At 37.2% G+C, this 22,650-nt stretch overlaps 1 protein-coding gene across 1 annotated transcript; it reads left to right on the plus strand.

Moving 5' to 3' along the window:
• Positions 1-402: 402 nt before the first annotated feature.
• LOC141659956 (uncharacterized) lies at positions 403-786 on the plus strand. Its single transcript, XM_074466901.1, has one exon. The coding sequence runs from the start codon at positions 403-405 to the stop codon at positions 784-786; it is 384 nt and encodes a 127-aa protein (XP_074323002.1).
• The last annotated feature ends 21,864 nt before the right edge of the window (positions 787-22,650 follow it).

Here is a 22,650-nt window from a genome sequence, read left to right on the forward strand (position 1 = left end):
CAATCACTCGGGGGTAGCTCTCTAGCTCAGAAAATCCTCCGTCAAGGCTACTACTGGCCAACGCTGAAAAAAGACGCCTTTGAATTCTCCTGAGCTTGTGATAAGTGTCAGCGATATGCCAATTATTACAACATCCCCGTGGCCTCTCTCACATCCCTCATGAGCCCCTGGCCCTTCTCCATGTGGGGAATTAATCTGATTGGGGAACTCCCGAAGGCCAAGGGAGGCGTCAAGTATGCGGTGGTTGCGGTAGACTATTTCACTAAGTGGGCAGAGGCCGAGCCCCTAGTCACCATCACAGCAAAAAAGCTCAGGGAGTTTGTACACAGTGCTATTGTGTGCCGCTATGGCATCCCTTACAAGCTGATATCTGACAATGGGAAATAATTTGATAGCAAGGAAATGCGAGAGTTTTGTGAGCAGCTGGGGATTCAGAAGAGCTTTAGCGCAGTCTGCCACCCCCAGAGTAATGGGCAGACGGAGGCTGTTAATAAAATCATTAAACATACCTTGAAGGAAAAGCTTGAAGAGAAGAAAGGAGCATGGCCAGAGGAGCTCACCCAGGTCCTATGGTCTTACAACACTACACCCCGAACCACAACTGGAGAGACCCTTTTCTCTCTGGTGTATGGGTGTGAAGCTATGGTACCCGTTGAAGTGGGAGCAGGATCTTTTCGAAGGGACAACTATGACTCAGAGGCAAATGAGGTCAATCATCGGCTTTATTTGGACATGATCGAAGAAACTCGAGAAAATGCTCAGATCAGGATAGCGGCATATCAGTAGAGGACAGCTAGGCATTACAACAGTAAGGTTCGAGCCCGAACTTTCAAGGTGGGAGATTTGGTTCTGCGCCGGGTCATGCCAAACACCAAGGTGGTGGGTCACAATGTCCTTGGAGCGAATTGGGAAGGCCCTTACAAGATAAAGTCGGTGCTCTGGGAAGGAACCTATCACCTCAATGATATGCAAGACAAGTTGATCCCGAGAGCCTGGAACGCGGAACACCTCCGCAAGTATTATCAGTAATATTATTCTTTCCAGACTTAGTATTATCTTAAAATATTCCTAAGTCTCGGGGGGTAGTGCCATATAGGTGCCTCTCTGAGACCACAAGCATGTACTCCTTTCACTTCCCATTATCTATGAATAAATGATTTTTGATATTTTAACTATTGTTAACAGATTAAATACCCAGCAGGGGAGCCCATCCTTGGGAACCCATGCGAGGACAGAACGATCGTTTTATTAACATGTTAAAATCACAAGCCAGGCCGGGCCCCGGCCCGCTTGACAACGAGTACCAGAAATGAGCTGGGTCATGGCCCGCTTTGAAAGATATGAGCACACAGCAGATAAAAGATGAGGATAAAAAAAAGGTATAGGCCCGCGATGCGAGCCCATACTCTAGCTCGCAGGACTACAAATGCGACCCAGGGAGTCCAGCCCTCCATCAAACATAGCCAGGGTCGCATAATGCGAGGAGTAGACACATGAACAAAATGCGAGCTCCTAGGCCCGGCCCGCTAATGCGAGAACACTTACAGCACCTGCGAGTTAGTAATGAGGCCTGGTTTTTAATTGAATATAAATACGAGCTGATTAACTAGGCTCGCTGTGAAGGTGTAATACTCGCCATACGCGGCCGGGGTTATGATAACTCTTCGTCAGTAGAGGCATGATAAGTTTACACAAAAGTAAGGAAACTGGCTAGCACAGTAAAGATGAGTACGGGCACACAAGACTTAAAAATTTAATATAAACAAAAGTTAAATAAGTTAGGCCCCGAGGCAGAATACTTTAAATACAAACGCGAAGCAAAGAGGATGCCCACCTACCCAGTCAAAAGTCTAGTTTCAAGATAAAATTAAGTCTAAGGGTTATCAACCTCTTTCTCTCGAGCTTCATCAGCCACGACCCGGGCCTGCTCAGCTGTGAGTCGGGCCTCCTCGGTAATCTGGGCATCCCGCTCCATCTCCAGCTTCAGTTTCTCGGCATGTCTAGCTGTGCTCGCACCCAGAGCCGCCCAATCGAAGTCAGGAACCTTCTTCATAAATACTTTCATAAAATTCCTGGCCCCCAGGTTCCTAGCATCAGCGAGGGCGGCCTCACGACCATCGGTCAGGGCAGAAACTGATCTCTCCAGCTCGAGCACCCTCTCCTCGAGGGCATCCTTCTCCTTCTTCCACGCCTCAGCAGCCAGGTCATGAGCTTCCGTCTGCTCCCTTAGGGCCTTGTCGTGAGCAGCGTTCAGGTTAATTATCTTCTGATTATAGTTGTTCACCAGCGTAACTTTCTCTTGCCCGTGCTCAGCGACCTTACTCTGAAAGGATTTGACTTTAGACTCGAGCTTTGTGTTGGTCTAGCTGAGGGCTCGCATCTCTCGAGCCTTAGACAGCTGACGATAGTAAACTTCGTCCACAGCTCGAGACAGTGCATCCTGGTTGACCTCGAGAGCAGAAGAAGACCAACCCTTTACATCCTGCTCGCTGATGTGACCTTAAGCGAGCCGGCCGAATGTGGTCGCAACCATGCTGGCAGAAGAAGAGGTGGGAAGATGAGCATCAGATGGAATAATCTTTTTTGGGTCGGGCTCGCCAGTTTTTCCCTCTTTATGGCCTCTATGCCTTTTTAGCCGAGGAGAAGGCCCCGAGCCCCTGAGATGCTCAGTCAGAGTAGTCATGCGGGTCGGAGGGTTAGCTTGAGAGCGAGCCACTATGGTCGCAGCTGCGGGCTGAACTGGGCCCGAAGTCGCAGCTTGCTCAGCCTCTTCCATGAAGGGGATAGGGGAGATGGCCATTTCTGAAAAAGAAAACAATGAAGAAAAAGATTAGTAACAGCGAGATGCAATACAAAGAAGTAATGCGAGCTAGATAAAAAATGCGGAAAATTAAGGTGCAATGTGAAGTGATGCATGCAGGAAGTGTAAACACGCAAGCCCACGAGCTCGCGCTCGCGAGTAGACAGGCCCGCAAATGCGGGCCCGATATTCTTACCCTTTCTGGCTCTCTTCTTAGATTTCTTCTTTTGAGGAGTCAGCCTCACTCCTTCTTTCAAAAACCCACACGCGACCAGGTTCGAGGTCGTTATGAGCTTTCGAATATCCATGTTTGCCTTAGGAAGATCTAGCAGGCTATTTGCATTTATTTTTTCTTGTCCCACAAGGACAGTGCGAGGCGGGGTGGCTGAAGATAAAAAAACATTTCTTGTTAAAAGAAGGAATTATGGTAGAAAAAATGAGAGCGGCCAGGGAAGACTTACATGGATTGTAATAAAAATGAGTCTGGACTCGAGGCACCTCGTGGATGTATAAATAGGGGCTCTTCCACTTCCCTGAGTTGCTCGACCCGTTGTGAATGAGATTCTTCTTGTTGAAGCACGGCCAGACAGAGAAGTAGAAATATCCAAAGTCATTGGGAGAATGCTTTAGATTAAGGAAGTAGCCCAACTGCCTCGCTGTTAGAGGAGGAAACCCACATTTACTGTACATGATATACAAGGCAAGGGCGGCCCGGTATCCATTCGGTTTAATCTGCAGAGGTGCGAGCTGGTAGTACTCGCAGACATCCTTGATGAAGGGATGAAGAGGAGAAGAGATGCCTAGCCTCAGAAGGAAGGTAGACAAGACCATGCGAGGCACCCTGCCTCCATTCTCTGGATGGTTAAATCTGTAGCACCTCATATGAGGCAGGGGCAAGACAACATGGCCCTCGAGCTGGAACTGCTCAATATGCTCGGCCAGATATTTCTGAGTCAACGAGGTAGACAGGTCGCGGCAAGCGAGCACCTTAACCTCCTCGTTGACAGTCGAGCTCTCCTCCCCATCAGGAATGATTTGCCTCTTAAAAACAATTTCACCCTCCAGCTCGGGCTGGGCAGGAGGCACATAAGGCTCAGGAGAGGCCGCGGGGATGTAGTTATAGTTACAAATCTTGTACTGACTTGTAACATCTGCCACCTCCTCGCTCTGAGGAGAGTCATAGGACCAGTGTGAGCCGTCCTCTTCACCCTCGAGCCCCAAGATGAGGTATTCAGCAGCTATGGGCTCTTTTCCTTTCCTCCTGGTGTCATAGTACGCACTCCCCAGATCGCTGTCAGTAGACTCTGAGTCAAGGTGAATGTGGTCGAGGTTGTTAGCTGTTGCTTGCCTCAGACGGGCTGCCCTCTCTTCAGCCATTTCTCTTAAAATCTCCTCAGCTCGTTCTTTGTCCAGAGGAGCGGGCTTGCGGTTAAAAAGTTCCTCCACCCCGAGGGAGGCTGGTATTTTGGAGAGGTCCACGGGCCTGTTTTTTCAATCATACATGTTCTTCTCCCTGGTGTAATCTTCAGGATTAGGGTCAAGGTGAATATCCAGCGAGCCGGATCCTGCTGCTCGCATCGAGTTCTCAACTCTGGCAATCTTCAAAGCCCCTTGAGGGGTGATAGCTGAGCCAGGAGAGATGGATTGGCTAAGACGACCAGAAAGAGAAGTCAGCTCGCGTTGGAAGTCCTTTGAGCCTCGCTGCTCAGGAGGATATTGGTTTAATGGAGACGGAGTGGCTGAAGAATGAACTGGGCTGGCGGAGGTGCGAGCCGGGCTCGAGGAAGAGCGAGACGATCCATAGGAGCGGGCTGAAGACGCACTCGACATCTGTAAAAGATGGTGAAAATTAGTGTGTGGCCCTAAAAAGAAAACAAAACCAGGTATGGGGTCGCACCTAAGTGTCCTCACATCTCACACGGGATCGCGCCTAAGTATCTAAGCAAGTAGACGGGCTCGTATCGCATGTTGTGGTTGTGTGTGAGCTCGCATCAAACAGGTGGTGTGTGCTCGCATGGTGCACATGAACAAGTATGAATGTAAATGGGCTCGAATCGAAGAATACCTATTAGAGAGGTGTATGAAGATCCTGATGAATCTGTGCCGGGAGAATATCGCCGCCGGTAGACGGTTCTTGTGGAGATTATGATCTTCACTGTGGTAGATCCTTGAGCAAAATCAGCAGCAATTCGAGAAGTGTTTTTGGAAATGTGAGAAATGAATTGAAATCTCACATATTTATAGGAGATATGAGAGAGAAAAGGCAAGCGACACGTGTCACCATCTCAGAAGATGACACGAATCCCCACGCCAGCTGTCCAACGGCTAACAAAATGAATGCTAAAATGAAAGGCATGCGAGGCGAGGCACGCGAGGAAGTTTGGTGCGGCCTGTGGACTCGCACCTGCGAGGCCATAAAAGACTAGAAAATTCCTAGCCTTAAAAAATGCGACCAGGAATTTTGGGGTAGTTGTTATGCCCGCTTTCGGCCATGGGCCCTAAACAGATCCCTGTAGGTGCACTGAATAGCTTGACTCTCGCGTGTGGGCTAGAACTATGGATTAATATGACTTGGGCCACTGCATGCGAGCTGGGCTCATGACATGCGAGCTGGGCTCGTGACATGCGAGTTGGGCTCGTGACATGCGAGCTGAGCTCGTGACATACGAGCTGGGCTCACGTTTGCCATCTGGGCTCTCATATGCGAGTTGGGCTCAGGTGCCTTCAAGCGAAGTGGGCTCAGATGCCTACACGCGGGCTGGGCTCAGGTGCCCACACGCGGGCCGGGCTCAGGTGCCTACACGCGGGCTGGGCCCATGAGCCCACATCTTATAAAGACAGAGGTAACATTGTATTTATTAATTAAAAAGGAAGGCGGTGCGGGCCGAGGTGACCAGGCCGGCTCGCATCAAAGGACTTTGTGTGCAACATGGAAAGTGACTCATAGATGACTAAGTTGCTCGTAAATTTCGGGGCCGACACGGGTTATTCCTACAATTACGGGAAGAAATGCGGAGATGCCGCGAGATTGTAGGAAGCGTGTGGAGCCGGTCGAGATTTACGTGACTAATTGGCTGAAGGCCTGACTTTATCGTGGGCTTGGGCTGCGCGGGTTGGAGAACCCTAATCCTAGCCTACGTGATTTGTTCCCCAAGAACTACGTAAGGCTTGATCCCTATAAATAGGGTACGTAGGCACTTGTATGAGACATGAGTCGACACTTGACAGAGAATAACAAACCCTATTCTTTCTTAAGGAGTCAATATACGAGCTCAGCCACCACCATATATAACCTTCCTCCGCTTTCAAACATCGCCCTTGATCCTTGTTCCACTTATTAACCTCCAAAACACTATTATACAAAATTCTCCGATTAACAAAATTTTTATATGATATTTAGCTAGAAACTTGTGCAAGAGACATATTTATATTTTTAATGAAAAACATGTGTCTGTGAATTATTGATCTTTTACATGTATTGAAGAACTTTAAGCGCAAGATATCCTTAATCACGTTTACTAATAAATTCAAGGGGTATAATTAGGCTTAACAATGGTAATATATCTCAGTGTCATTTCACTAAAAAACAATAGAACTGAAAAGCCCATGCATATCTTGTTGAATCAGGGCCAACAATTCCCGTATCAGCTCACCGTGTTTATAGAATTCGGCCAATATTTTAATAATCATCAATAAATTGCTTAAAAATATTTGATCGATAATTAATAAATTATTCAATTTTTTAAAAATTATTCAATAAATTATAAATTTATACCTCTACTGAAATAGTTTCAATTTTCGAAATCAGTAATTATGTTTAAAGCAAAGGCGTAAAATGAGTCAAATCATCTGTGAGCTCGAGTTCGACTCGTAAAATTCGAATTCGGCTCAGTAATAATCTAGCCGAATTCGATCAAGAGCTTTTCGAATTATTTACCGAGCCGAACTCAAATTTCAAATTAATTGGTTTATAAAATTCGCGAGCCTTATCCTCTATCGAGCATTTATTATTTTTTTATTTTTTTATCATAAGTATATTTTTATATAAATAACGAATATTTTTATTTATATTCTTAGAGCATATCGAATAATTTACGAACCAAATTTTAAATTTTAAATTAAAAATTTGATCGAACTTCGATTCAAGTCAAGCATAACAATGTTCGACTCGACTCCGCTCGAGCAGAGCATAACCTCACACCCCACTTTAGTCTATCTAATTCTTTTCTTTGTCTGCCCGCAAAGAAGTCCCGGCTTATGCGAGTTACGCGCACAACTACCCTTACTTATTATGACAAAGACAATTCAAAAAAATATGATAAAATTTTAATTAATGAAATTGACTTTCTTGCACAACAAAATAAAATGAGAATTGGCCATTAATGAAGAACACTGTTTGTGCTGTCCTCGTCGAGTGATGAATAGAGAACTCAAAAAAATAAACTATGATCCGATCCAAACATAAAAAATCTAGATTACATATTGCCCAGATCAATACGGCGTAAAAAAAACTCCCTCATTCCCACCGGATGGTTTACGTAATTTTCAGCACGTTTTTTAATACTCGTTTAAAATATATTTTTATAATATATTTTTTTTAAAAAAAAAATCGAAAAAAAATTTTATGTTTAAACTTTTATTTAAAAAAAATTAAAAAATATTATGATACTATACTTTATTAAAATCTTAAAATACGTGTAAATATAATAGGTAAACTACCCCGCGGACGGAGACGAAGGGAGTAGTAACGCTATTTTAGTGTAAACAGTTAGTGCAGTCGGCAGCGTGGAATGTCTTAAGCAAGTATACAAAATTTGTATAATTACTATTTATGTTCGTGTACAAATAAACAACTATATAATCTTAGTTCCTCGACTTGAAAACTGAAGATGGAAACAATTCGTTTTGTTTGATTGAACGAAATACTCACAATCTCCCTGTATCCCCAATTTAAAAAAATGATAAATATTTTTTTTTACAGTTTGTGATAAAAATACATATTTTTAAAATTTTGGCCAAAAATATTCGTTTAATACATATTTTTTAGTTGGGTATTACTAATACGCATTTTAAAAATGGGTAATTCTTATAAAAAAAATTGAAAAAAATAAAATAAAAGAGAGATACGCATTCACATAATGTGTATCACCAATTTGATTCCGGTGATACGCATTTGTGACATGCGTATCACTTGTTCTGCTTTTTTTTTTACTTTTTTTTGTATGTAATACACATTTTTCAGATGCGTAATACCCATTTCTAAAATGCGTATTAGAATTGTATTTTTGGCCATAAACTCCAAAAAATGGTATTCTTGTTACAACTTCTAAAATAAGAGGTATTTTTTGTCATCACCTTATGAATATAATTTTTATTTTACAATATAAATGTAAATAGGAGTGAATTCAAATATTATTGCTATTATATTAACACATGTTAAATAATTTTATATTATTTTTATTATATTATCACACGGTGAATTCTCAAAAATTAGTATTTTTTATATAAATGAATAAAAAAAAATATTATTTGGAGATATTATAAATAACTACTCGGCAAACAAATTATATTTAAATATTGAGGGCCGTAAGTTAAATCCGTGCATGCAACATCAATCAAATCTTTAAAAGTTTAGTTTGTGGTAAAATATCGTGATTAAATCACAGGCGTATCCATTATTTTTAATGAGATTAAAAAAGTTCAATTTACGTCACGTTTTTTATGGTGTATGACGGGGTGAGCATAAAATTGAAATCGAACCAAATCCGGTAAAAATCGATAATAATTGAACCATTAATAATCGAGCCAAATTAAAATTGAGAAATCGCAAAATTGAACTGATACAAGCAATTAAGTTTCAGATTTTGACAAAAACCGAACCGAAAAAAAATGAACCCATTTGATTATTATAATATTTATAATAACATATTAATATATAAGATATTAAATTGAAAACTAAACGATTCTCATAATCTATTACTATTATATAAAAGACGAAATATTGAAAATTTTGGTACGGTAACTATTTTTTGGTACACGCTCAATTCACTAAATTACCCTTATTTTACTTAAAAGTTTTATTAGTCTTAGTCATCGAATTATAATAGGAAAAAAAATCGTTTTCAACTATAACAAGTTACCTTTTTTATTTCTCTCAATTAAAACAATTTTTATAAATATCACAGACAAGTTTATTTAATAAAATAAAATAATGATATTATAACCACTAATAACTAATAAATTACCTTTTTCAGCTACTTAATTGTTTATTTTATTTAATTATTGTTTTACTTATATACTTTATTAAGCTCATTGACTTTAACAATTCATAAATTCTTCACTACTTTACAAGAACAACTTAGAATCTTCATCCTTATTCGTGGACAACAACAACAATATTATCTTATTGTTTAAGACAATGCAAAAACCATTTGTTCTTAAAACAATGCAAAAGTCAAAATCATCATATGCACCTCTAACCATTAGCTGTCGCATATATATTTTGTACGGGTACACAATAAAAAATATTTATTTATATATTTTTACTAATTAATATAAAGACAAATATACTTAAAATAAGCACTATCCTACAATTCAGTTACATAAACAAAATAAAAAAAATTATTTGATTTTTGAAGTCGAAACATTTATATATCTATATTATTATATTAAATATTAAAATTTACGGTCCTTCCTTCAATTACATAGTTGCTCTTTCTTAAATTTTTTTAATATTTTACTTAATTGCCCCTACTTAATTAATATCTAACCAATTACTTTATAAATAAAATACGTTGTCTTCTTTATTTTCACTAACTAAACAACTCTTTCTCTACAAATATTTTAGTCAATTCTTTTTAATCTTTATCTTTTTTAAGTAAAACATGTAATCTTTTTTATTTTCTCCAAATAAAATAAATCTTTCTCTAAAAATATTATGGACAATTTTTTTTAATATATGTTGATTATCTATCTATCAATATATCTATCTTTTATACTATCTATTCTATTATATTAAAGACGAAACAATAAAACTTTGGTTGGTAGACGGCCTGGTCTCTGTAATTATAGTAATATTTAAAATAAAATACTCTCATAAATAGATTAATATTCACAATATAAATATATAAATACAAATATAATTATAATATGTCGAATGGTTTTGATTTAAACAAAATAATATATAATATGAAATAAAATTATACTATTGATCTAATCCTAAATAGAAAATAAAAATAAATTATGTACAATTAGTTGGATTTGCAGCCTCAGATTAAAATAAAATAATAAAGACTGATAGAAATTTGAAAGCAAATTCATTTGGTCGAACGATATAAAGTTATCATGCTTAAACAAAAAATAAACGAGCTAATATAAAATAAATTGAAAGTAAATTCGTTTGGAAGATATAAAGTCATCAGACTAAAATAAAATTATACATATTATCTATTCGGTCTAAAGCATAATAATATGCTAAAATGAATTTAAACAAAAAACTAAATAAAATTAGCTGGATTAGGTTGACATAACGGGTCTGAGACTAAAACCAAGATTTTTTGACTCAGGGTAAAATAATACAATAAATACTACCGACCTAACCAAAAAATATTTTATCAAACCGGGCTATAATATAATGCGTTGGTCGATATTATGTCATCAGAATAAAACAAAATATGTTATCTATCCGGCTTAAAACAATATAATATTTAACCAGAGCTAAAAGAAAATTAAAAACAAATTAAATGTAATTAGATGGTTGATATAACGGGATTAAGGCTAAAATAAAATAATATATATTATTATTCTATGCTAAAACTAAAATTAAATTCAAACTAAAGATAATTCTTATATTATTTGTAAGGTCCCGTGTGAGGGCTATTTTAAGCTAGAAGGGGAGGGGGTTGAATAGCTTAATTACCAATTTAAAAATTGTTATGGTGTTTTAAAATAATTTATCCTTTTTTAAAATTTTACCGAGTAGTTATGCAGTTTATATGTGCGGAAAAATACAGTGCAAGGAAAGAAAATATCACACGGTGATTTTATCCTGGTTCGCGATGGCGCAACCTCTAATAGATTCGCTCAACCCTACTCCAGTCTCCGAGCTCCTCTCTCGGATTCGGGATTTTCCCTTATAATAAACTTGCTCCTTTAGTAGGCGGAGAAGCCTTTACACCCTTTACAAGTATTTGTCTTGGTGCGTAACACAAGGGTCACCACCTCAAAATAAATGTATTACCTACACAACTTATCTTAGACAATAACTCCCCGCTATTTCTTCAAAGTTGTTGTAGAGCCTTTGTGTGGACTTGACTTCCTTAGCTTTTGTCGGTCTTGGATCTTAGTGATCCGGTCTTGGGTCTTTCCTATTCTTCACGGTGCGAAGACTACTAACTCCCGTTAGTACGTCTGGGACTTGGGTCTTAGAACGAGAATCACCTCACGTCACTTCACATCACTACAAAACTAACAAGAAAATCCACGAAATAAAACCAGTAGGAAAAGATTTGTTTTGAACTAGTATGTCACTGTACTAGCCCACAAGTAGTATAATATCCAAATAAGAATATTAAAACTAATTAGTTATACTTGACTTAGAATAATACAAGATGGTCAAGTATATTTATAATTACTCCTTTATAGATTTAATAAAATTGTGGAGTAATATGAGAAGTCCCTTTTTATATTAAGCACTAATGGCTTATGACGTCTTTAGTATTCTTCTTTCGATTAAGTATTTATAGATCAAATAATACTTTAATTACAACCTCGGAGTTGTAATTTACCTTTAAGTATATCAACTTAAGGTTTTAAGGTATACTTGTATATTGACGATTATAAGGTCAAAGTATACTCTTTTAACTTCAAGCACGTTTATAAGATTTATGAGTCTTAACCAAGATCCAAATAAGTTAAGTGCAAGTAATTGGCTTAAGATTGTGCTTTCGAAGTTTGGATGAATAATTACGAGTATTTAATAGATATCGTAGTATAACCCTACGGAACACTGAAAAATGTTAGAAGGGGATTATACGATATGAGTCGTAATTGTTTATATACACGATATGTGTTAGCCAAGATCCAATTAAATAGCGTGAAAGTAATTGGCTAACTCCTGGATTCGATTCGTCCTTAATTTTAACGGATGATTACGAAGTGTTTATAGATCAAGTTATAATCCCTCGGAACACTAAAAATGTTAGAAGGGATTAAAACTATGCTTCTTAATAATTTATGTGCATGAAATGTGTTAGCTAAGATCCAATTAAATAAAGTGCAAGTAATTGGCTAACTCGTGAACTTAATCCGTTTTGATATTTGACAAATTACGAAGTGTTTATAGATCGAGTTATAATCCCCCGGAACACTAGAGATGTTAGAAGGGATTAAAACTTTACTTCGTAATATTTTACGTGCACGAATAATGTTATCCAAGATCTAATAATAAAAATAATTGGCTAACTTGTGAACTTGGGTCAAATATAATCTCCCCTTTGGAGATAAAGTACTTTTGTTTATAGATCTTCTTTTTGAGATGATTTATGTGAAGATCAAGTACTTATTTGAATTCCGAGTTCGAATCTTAGTTCTCTTGAGAACTTTGTTTATAAGAGATCTTGTATTAAAACTTAAGATGAAGTAGAGAAATTAAGTACAAATCTCAAATAAAAAGAACTCAAATAAGAAGCTAAAAGTTACCACTTTTGAAGAACGGTCGGAAAAGTTCCCCGGAAAAATTCGCCGGAGGTTCGGCCGGATTTTGGAACTTTGGTCGAACTTGGGTAGCCTTTCGGGAGGCCGGAAAGTGGTAGTGGATGAGCTCATTCGGTGGGATAAATCTTGGTTGGGTGAAGCTAAGCTTCGGTTTCAAAAACCTTGTATATATGTCAGTATATAGAAGAGAGAGAATGTTTTTGAGAAGAAGTGTGTGTATAGAATGTTGGATATATTTGAGATATCATGTCTAATATGTTTCATGTTTAGTTTTCAGATCTTAACTAACAGGAAATATCAGTTCTTACTGAAATCAGGACTTACTGGAAGTCAGGACTTAAGGATATCAGGACTTAGATTATCAGAAGATAATATCAGAAGATGGATATCAGAACTTAAGTACTGGATGACTAACAGTTAAGGAAAGAAGCTGATTTACAGGAAAGAAGATCGAGACTAATACAAGAAGAAGATATGCATGGAAAGAGTTAGAGGGCTAGAAGAATTATATAAGATATCTGATTGATATATTTTAAGAGACAGAATTATATTCCATATCAATTAAACTTATCTTGTAACTGTGTGTTTATAGAAACACAGACATAGGTTTACACTATATGTGTTACGATCATCGAGAAGATCATACATTGTAACCTAACAGCTCTCGTGATATTTGTTCATCACTGAGAGAGAACAGTTCCATTGTAACAGAGTTTATTATATTGAAGACATCTATTTTCTATTACTTGTGTTTTAAATCGATTTGATTGTATTCTACACTATATTCAACGCCCTTCTACAGTGTTGTGTGACCTAACAAGTGGTATCAGAGCCTATCTGTTAACACACATACAGTAAAGATCCAAAATAATCATGTCTGAAGAAGCAGAAAATCCAACCAACCCCGCCAAAACTAAAGAAACTCCAAAGACTCAAACCCACAGTTGATATGAGTCTATCAGGGTTCCCATACTAAGACCTTCTGAGTATCCCATATGAAAAGTGAAGATGGCTATATTTCTGGAAGCTACAAATCCAGAATACCTTGACAAAATTTATGAAGGACCATATAAGCCAACCAAGCTCTCTATTGTGGTTGCAGATCAGCCAGCAAAGACCATACCAAAGGAGAAAAGTGAATACACAGCTGAAGATATCTCATCTATTGCCAAGGATGCAAAGGTAAGGCATTTGCTGCATAGTGCCATTGATAATGTCATGTTAAACAGGGTAATTCAATGCAAGACTGCAAAGGAGATATGGGATGCTTTGGAAACAAGGTGTCAGGGAACTGATGCAATCAAGAAGAACAGGAGGACTATACTCACTCAAGAGTATGAGCACTTTGACTCAAAAGCTGATGAGTCATTAACTAGTTTATATGACAGATTTGTCAAACTCTTAAATGATCTGTCACCGGTGAACAAGGAATATGATCTTAAAGATTCAAATCTTAAATTCCTTTTAGCTCTTCCTGAAAGTTGGGATTTGAAGTCAACTACTATAAGAGACAACTATGCTCTTGATGAAACTACTCTTGATGAAATTTATGGTATGCTCAAGACTCATGAACTTGAGATGGATCAAAGAAGCAAAAGGCATGGAAGAAAGTCAAGGATAGTTGCTCTTAAAGCTGAGGAGGAATCCCCTAAAGTGGCTGCCTCAAAGAAAGGAAAAGGAAAGGCTCTCATCATAAAGTCTGATTCAGATTCATCAAATTCTGATGATGATGATGACTCAGAAACTGAAAGTTTACCTGAAGTAGATGCTGATGAAGAGATGATGAAATTGTGTGCTCTTATGGTGAAAGGTATCACAAAGATAGCCTACAGGAAATTCAGAAAGGGAAAGAAGTTTTTCAGGAAAGGAAGAAGTTCTGATAAGAAGGGCTTCGGAAAATCTGAAGGCAAAGGAGGAAATTTTGACAGAGGAGATTACTCAAATGTCAAATGCTAGAACTGTGGTGAGAAAGGCCACATATCTCCTGACTGCAAGAAAGGAAAGAGTGACAAAGGCAAGGCTCTTGTCACAAAGAAGAAAAACTGGACAGACACCTCAGATTCTGTAGATGAGGAGAACTATGCCTTGATGGAAAATGTTGATAGCCGTTCTGATGCTGCTGAGTTAAAGGTACCTCAAACAACTTATGCCTTTCATACTGATGATATTACTGAGTTGAGATTATATCTTAAAACCATGTTTATTAGTTACAGAGATCAAACTTTAACATGTGAGAGATTAACTTCTGAAATTTTGCTTTTAAAAAGATGTATGATTGTTTAGAAAAAGAGTTAGTTATGTTCCATCAAACTTAGAAAGATAGAGATGATGCTTTCTATGTTAGAGATGACGTGCTAAAAATGAATAAATTTCTAAAAACTGAGTTAGAAAAGGAGAGAGAGATTATTAGGACTTGGACTAACTCTGGAAAAGCAACTCAGGATATACTAAGTAGTGGAAACTGGAAAGAGGGCTTAGGTAATGGAGATGAGAAAAGTGAAAAAATAACTGAACAAGTTAAGCCAATTATTGTTAAACAGGTTACTAAGCCAAAGGTAAATCCTGTTAAGTTTGTAGCTAAAACTGTAAATTCTGATTCTGAAAAGATGAACGATATTGAGACAGAAGTGATAGAAGAGTCAACTTCTGATAAATTAGAACAGGATAAACCAGCTGCAGTTAACATAGGCTTAATGACAAAGAAGCAGCTTAAATATAAGTTGAAAGAGATTACCAGTGTAAACAAGGTAAAGTAAGCTAGGAAAAATAGGAATGGAGAGGAAGGTGTGAATAAAAGCAACAATTATATGCCTGTTCCTAATGCTCCTAGAATGAAATGCTATAACTGTGGAAACTCTAACCATCTTGCTTTTTTTTGCAGGAAGAATAAGAATATAAACTTTTTACCTCCTAAGTCAGGAGTTAAGAGTCAGCTTGTTAGGTTTAAACCACAAAATCCTTGTTTTCATTATGGTAGTATATGGCATTCCATTTATACTTGTAAGGAATATCTTAGTTTGTACTATGATTACTTTCAGATAAAACCTTATTTGAAGAAAGTTACTTTAATTCCTTCTAGTGTAAAGTATGATGCAAAGTCTGATACAGTAAAACCTGATAAGAAAAATGTTAGCATAAACTCTGATGTTAAATCCGCTGCAAATGTTAACAAACTTAAAAAGGCCAAAGGATCCAAGCAAGTCTGGGTCCTTAAAACTAAACCATTAGTGGTCTTTATGATTGCAGGGCAACAGGAAGAACATCCTAGTTCTGGACAGTGGATGTTCAGGACATATGACTGGAAATAAAGCTCTGCTATTAGATTTTGTGAAGAAAGCTGGCCCAGGAGTTTCTTATGGAGATTGCAACATTGGAAAAACTCTGGGATATGGAAAGATCAATCTTGGGAATGTCATCTTTGAAATAGTAGCTCTAGTCTTAGGACTTAAACAGAATCTGTTGAGTATAAGTCAAATATGTGACATAAGTTATCATGTGGATTTCTTTGAAGAACACTGTGAAGTTACAAGTAATTCTACAGGCAAAGTGGTTCTGAAATGTTACAGGCATGGTAACATTTATGAAGCCGGACTTTCAACAAATACTGATGGTTCTGCAATCTGTCTGTTGAGTAGAGCATCAATTGAAGAAAGCTGGAATTGGCACAAGAAATTCTCTCATTTAAATTTCAACAATATAAATGAGCTTGTAAAGAAAGATCTTGTGAGAGGACTGCCAAAGACAGTATTTTCTCCTGATGGCCTTTGTGATTCATGTCAGAAGGCAAAACAAAGAAAATCTTCTTTCAAGAGCAAAACTGAGTCATCAATTCTTGAGCCTTATCACCTACTGCATGTTGATCTATTTGGTCCAGTCAATGTCATGTCTATTGCAAAGAAGAAATATGTTATGGTTATAGTGGATGAGTTCACAAGATACACTTAGGTGTATTTCTTGCACAAGAAGAGTGAAACAACATATACTCTAACTGATCATGTCAAACAGTTCGATAAATTGATCAAAGATTCTGTTAAAATCATAAGAAGTAATAATGGCACTGAGTTCAAGAATTCAATCATGGAAGAGTTCTGCAAAGATCATGGAATCAAACAGGAATTTTCTGCTCCTAGAACTCCACAGCAAAATGGAATTGTAGAAAGAAAGAACAGGACTCTCATTGAAGCTGCACGAACAATGCTTGATGAAGCGAAGCTACCAACCTATTTTTGGGCTGAAGCTGTGCAGACTGCTTGTTTTACACAAAATGCTACACTCATAAACAAGCATGGAAAAACACCATATGAAATGGTGAAGAAAAAGAAGCCAAATCAGAAATACTTGCATGTATTTGGTTGCAAATGTTTTGTTCTTAAGACTCATCCTGAGCAGCTGTCAAAATTTGATCTAAAAGCTGATGATGGAATTTTTATTGGATATCCATTTTCCACAAAAGCCTTCAGAGTCTACAATTTAAGAACAAGGGTTGTCATGGAATCTATCAATGTCTCTTTTGATGATAAGATTACCGGACTTGAAGATTTTAATGATCATGATTAGCTGAGATTTGAGAATGAAGATTTAAATTCTGATTCTGGAAATTCTGATGACTTATATCCTGATCCTGTAAGTTCTGATGGATTAAGTTCTGATGTCATTGAAACTGTGGTAACAACTACAAAGGAAAATGCACCTGTCCAGGGGGAGCAAGCTGAAGATTCTATCACATCTCAAGACTCTCGAGAAGCATCAGAACCTGTCACTGGCTCTTCAAGTTCAGATTCATCTAGTTCTGATGAGCCAAATTTTGATAATTTTGGAAGCTCTGATTCTTCAACTCCTGAAAAATCAAACTCAAATTCTGAAGTCTCAGAGAGCATAACTAAAGGGGGAGCATCAGAAAATATTGATGGAGAGAGCATGGATCATGGGGGAGGATCCAGTTCTAGAGATCAACTTCCATCTGCAAGGAAGTGGACTAAAGCACTAGTGGAAGCTGCTAATTTCTTGGAGGCAGATTGGTTTCTTGGTTTAGCAAGAAACAAAAGTCAATTTTCACATCAACTGCAGAAGCAGAATATATTGCTGCAGGAAGCTGTTGTGCACATATTCTTTGGATGAAGAATTAGTTACTGGATTATGGGTTAGAATTTTCTAAAATCTCTATTTACTGTGATAATCAAAGTTCTATTGCTATGACAGGTAATCCAGTTCAACACTCAATGACAAAGCACATCAGCATTAGGTACCATTTCATAAGGGAACATGTGGATGAAGGTATAGTGGAATTACATTTTGTTCCAACAGATCAACAGCTAGCAGATATCTTCACAAAACCACTATGTGAAGCTACTTTTATAAGATTGGTAAATGAACTTGGAATGGTTTCAGGTTCTTTCTCTAAATCTGCTTAGTTTTTGTTCTCATGCATCAGACTTAATGATCAGTGTTTACAGATTGTATTATCTATATGTAATATGTGCTTAATTTGAAAATTCATTAAATGCTGATTGTTATATGATGTGGATTTATATACTGTTTTGAATGTTATGTGACTATTTTATCCAATGAGGATAACTGTGCTAGATGCTGACCTAGTAGTCTTTAACATACTAGAAATCCCATGTTTGAATTAGTTGTTTATGTGGAAACTCATTAACACAAGCAAATTCTAATATTGAGCTTAATCAAGTTTACTTTGTATATCTTATTACTAAGTCACAAACTAGATTCTTGTTTCTTATCTGTCAAATTCTGATGTCAGTAAATCGTAAGAATGAACTAAGTGCTGATAAGCCTCACTTATCAAAAGAAAAGAAAATAAAAGAAAAGAATATAAGTCATGTACTCCTTTGAGATCTAGAGTAAAAATATGGAAGGGAAGACCCAAGTGCATTGCTGGTATTAAGTAATATGCATTAGAAAAGCAAAAAAATTTCTTGGTGACTTTTCACACTCTATGATTACTAGAGAAATACTCTGATAATAGCATAAATTTTAATAAGCAGTCGTGACTCACTTACACTGAGAAGCCACTGTAAAAAGAAATTTCAAAAGATACATAAAATGAGCACAAATAGTTGAGGTGGACTCTTGCATAAACTTGTTCTATACTAGACATCATGACTGATGACAGATTTTATGCATTTTTCTTAGTTATGCCTTATTTCTAAGATGTACTGAAGTTTATCAGACTTTAATCTTTATCTGATATTTTGCTGAATGCACACACACTTTCACTCCATATGAATGATGAAAATTACTGTGGTGATTAAGTTGTTGTTGACAAACAGTTAAGTGTCATTTGCATAAATTCTGAGGACAAGTTCTGATGGAAGTTCTGATGATTAAATTCTGAAAAAAATAAGTTAGTATTTGTATGAAGAATTACAGAACAAGATATTTATTTTTTGAGTACAGAAGCCATGTTCTGATGACTGTTAAAATCTTATATAAGTTAAGTTCTGATATTAAATCCTGATGGAATATTTGATGCTTACGTGACATTTTTCTTTACTTGACTTATTTGTGGTAAAATCTGAAACAGTCATATTTAAATCAGAATAAATTTGGGTGAGATAAAAATAGTCATAATCATTATGGGTTAGTGGTTAACTTGTATGTCCAGAAAAACTGCATGTGCACGGTAATTATTGCTTATTTTACGTGCCCATTAACTCCTGCTCTAACCGTTTATTGACTGTTCACACGGTGCCAGGTGTAAAGTGTATCCCATGCTTCAAAAATATAACTGTTGAGTGGAGAGAGTATATATATGGGAGTTAAAAGATTTTCTAATCTTTTACTTACTTTTCTATTCGTAATCTCTTTTACTTTCTCTCTCTCTAATATTCTCTGAAGCGTTCTCTTTCAGGACTTTTAACAAACACTTTGCAAACACTCTCTTTCTCACTTATTTTCTTACAGAGATGGCACCAAAAGACGGACTTTTCAATGGAGCTAAGTTTGTTCCTAAAAACTACTCCGCCATTCTTAGCAAGGCTGAAGCTCCATCGGATTCTCACTTCATTCAGGATTTTCTCGCTAATTCTGATATTGGGTACGCTCTGACCCAACCTGATGCAGACTCTGGAATTCAAGTGCTGGAGTTCTGGAGAAGTGGAGTATATGATGATGGTGGTGCTCAAGGGACCCCAAGTATAATCTTTACAACAGGGGAGGATGAGCATGTCGTAACTTTAGCTACAGTACGCCAAACACTGTAGTTGCCTGAAAATAAAGCCTATACAACTGTTGAGGAGCCTATTCTTCAAAATATGATGGCCAGTCTGGGGTATGAAAAGACATTGGCAAAGCTGGGTCAATTGAAGAGACCTTACATAAGGAGGGAATGGAGTTTCTTCTTTGACTGCATCACTAAGGCTTTTGCAAATAAATGTTCTAATTTCGATGCAATCCCCATATTCAGTCAACAAATCGGGTATGCTCTCATTAATCAAACTGATTTTGATTATGCAAGTGTTGTCTTAGGTTTCATTGGGGATAGGATGACAGAAGATAGAAATACTGTTTATTTTGTTAGATTATGTCAGCTTATTTATAGTTTTTGTTGTGATGATAAGCCCCAATCAGCTAGTGAATTAATTCCATCATTCAGACTAGCTAAAAGAGCTTTTAATGACTTATTATCTACTGATAATAAGAATGTTGTGTTAAAACCCCTCCGAGTTCCTTTATCTGTGAAACAAGCCTTAATAACCTATGATCCAGTTAAATACACTGCACTATATCCTGATGTCCAACCATCGGAACCTCAACCATCAACACCTACCACCTCTACACAAACACCTCAAACTTCTCAACCATCAGCACAAACAACCAGACCTTCATCTTCCAAAACTTCTAAGAGGACAAAGTCTGTTCCTCAACCTCTACAAAAGAGAAAAAAGATGATTATCAGAGATGAGTCTGAGAGTGAAGAGGAAACAATTGAAGCACGGGTTCATGCATCTAAATCTGTGACACTTGAAGCTGAGAATGTTACTTCTCAGAAAGAGAAAGCAGCTCAAATTTCTGATACTTTGAAAAGAAAATATGTAAATTCTGATGCTGCTGAAGCAACTCCTTCATTGGCAAGGAGATTGAAGAAAATGAAGGCTAGGAGGTATTTGGCTACGGCTACATCAGAAGATACTGAACAAGCTGAGGAAGTGGATCAAGAATCTCTGATCTCACAAGAACCAATTATCATTGAGGCCCTTACAGCTCAAGCCAAAGACACTGCTAATGACACAGTTGTTACCCCTCATGTCTCTCCTATTAAAGCTACAGATGATGCTAAAGAACAAACCGATAAATCTGAAATATATATTCATAATTTGAATATACCTGAAGTTTTTTATCTGGAAGCTCCATCTACATCAAAGACACCAGCTCTGGAGATAAATTCTGCTGATCAGAATTTAGATGATATTATTCCTGAATCTCCAGTTACTTCACACACTGTTGAGCTATCAGAACAAAATGAGTCTTCCTCAAGTTCTGATGACAGTGTTTCTGTTGAGACTCCAGTACCTATTCTGGGCAAGGAAGAATTGGTGAAGAAGTTTGTTGAAAAGGAAACACCTATTCCTTGGAAGGACACTCACAGAGGTGTTGAGTGGACCAAGAAATGGAATGAATCAGATTTTATTCCATATTCTAAAGTTCTGACAAAGCATATTGCAAAAGCTGATGAGTTGCTCACAAATGCTGATTTCAAGACACAACTCAAGATCACAGCTCTGTCTACTAAACATCTTCAAGGACTACATACTTCTACTCATGAAAAGGTTGATACACTCAGGGAACAAGCTGATAAGCTAGATCTACAGATCAAGCGTGACAAGAACATTTATATTAGACCTATTTCTGAAAAAGTTGTAGCCATTGAGAAAACTCAAGAGAAGCAACATGCCCAAATTGCTGAGGTCCTGGCTAATCAAGCTTCTCAGAAAGCTCAATTGGATGAAATCCAATCTTCAGTTGAACTTCTTCTTTCTCTCTTACTTCCTGATGATGCGAAAAAGGGGGAGAAGGTAGTTAAGTCCAAATGCTCACCTACTCAAGAACTGAAGAAAAAGGATGATAAAGGTGATGACCAGGGAAACTTTGAAAAGAGCAGAGGTCAAAGAAAAGTTCAAGGAAAATCTTCTATTCAGAACAAGTAAAGTTCTGATGCTGTGAATGCTCAAAGACTGAAGTCAAGTGGTGATAAACAAAGTCTGATGTCAAGTTCTGATATTCTGATTCAGTCAGGATTTGAAGACTCTCAGAGGTTTTTGCAAACTCTGAAGTTAAAGGGGAAGAAGACTATTGTTTATTACAAAGATCCTAAAATCCAGACACTTGATGAGGAGATAGCAAGAAGATTATTTCTGAAACACAATCCAGGATTGGATTTAGAAACTCTCAAGGAGGAAGAAGCTAGATTTGCTGCTGAAAAGACAAATCCTAAGTCTAAAGCTTCTGATGCAAAGAAACCTCCAAGGCCTAAGGAAAAAGGCATTGTGATCAAGGAAAAGTCAAATTCTGAAACTTCAAAGTTCAAGACTAGGTCACAGACTAAGAGTGATCCCAAAGATAAAGGGAAAGGAAAAATTTATGAACCAACCAAGTCACTGGACTTGAAAACTTCTCAAGATCTGATGAAACCAGTATGTAAAATGGTTCAAGTAACTGATGATAATCTTGTTGAAGATGAAACTGTTCAAATTCTGAAAAGAAGAAAGATAAATGAAGATTCTAAAACAATCTCTGACACTTCTCAAGTTGTTGTTCAGAATAAAGGACAGGAAGGTATAGAAGAAACAACAAATTCTGATCAAGCTATCAAGACATCAACTACTGATAATGCTCATGTTGATTTGGATAAAATGACAATTGCTGATAAGAAGAAGCTGTTATGGAAGAAAGCTACTCCAGTTGAACCAAAATCCAATCTCATGATTAATCAACTTGCTACATTTGGGTTGAAATCCAAGCAACCTAGAGATAGAGCTGGATTAGGATCTGACGAACAGAAGATTCAAACAGGAGTAGAGGTTACTCTAAGAGATCCTTTCATGTTCACAGACAAACCATATGAACAAATTAAACAAAGGCACCTTGACAAGGTGTTGTCTTCTTAAGTTGTGATA

The sequence above is a fragment of the Apium graveolens genome, chromosome 5, assembly GCF_009905375.1.
Source record: "Apium graveolens cultivar Ventura chromosome 5, ASM990537v1, whole genome shotgun sequence".
NCBI classification, from domain to species: Eukaryota; Viridiplantae; Streptophyta; class Magnoliopsida; order Apiales; family Apiaceae; genus Apium; species Apium graveolens.

Bases quoted from the DNA above. Each gene is read 5' to 3' on its own strand.
- LOC141659956 (XM_074466901.1), top strand. From the start codon at position 403: ATGCGAGAGTTTTGTGAGCAGCTGGGGATTCAGAAGAGCTTTAGCGCA.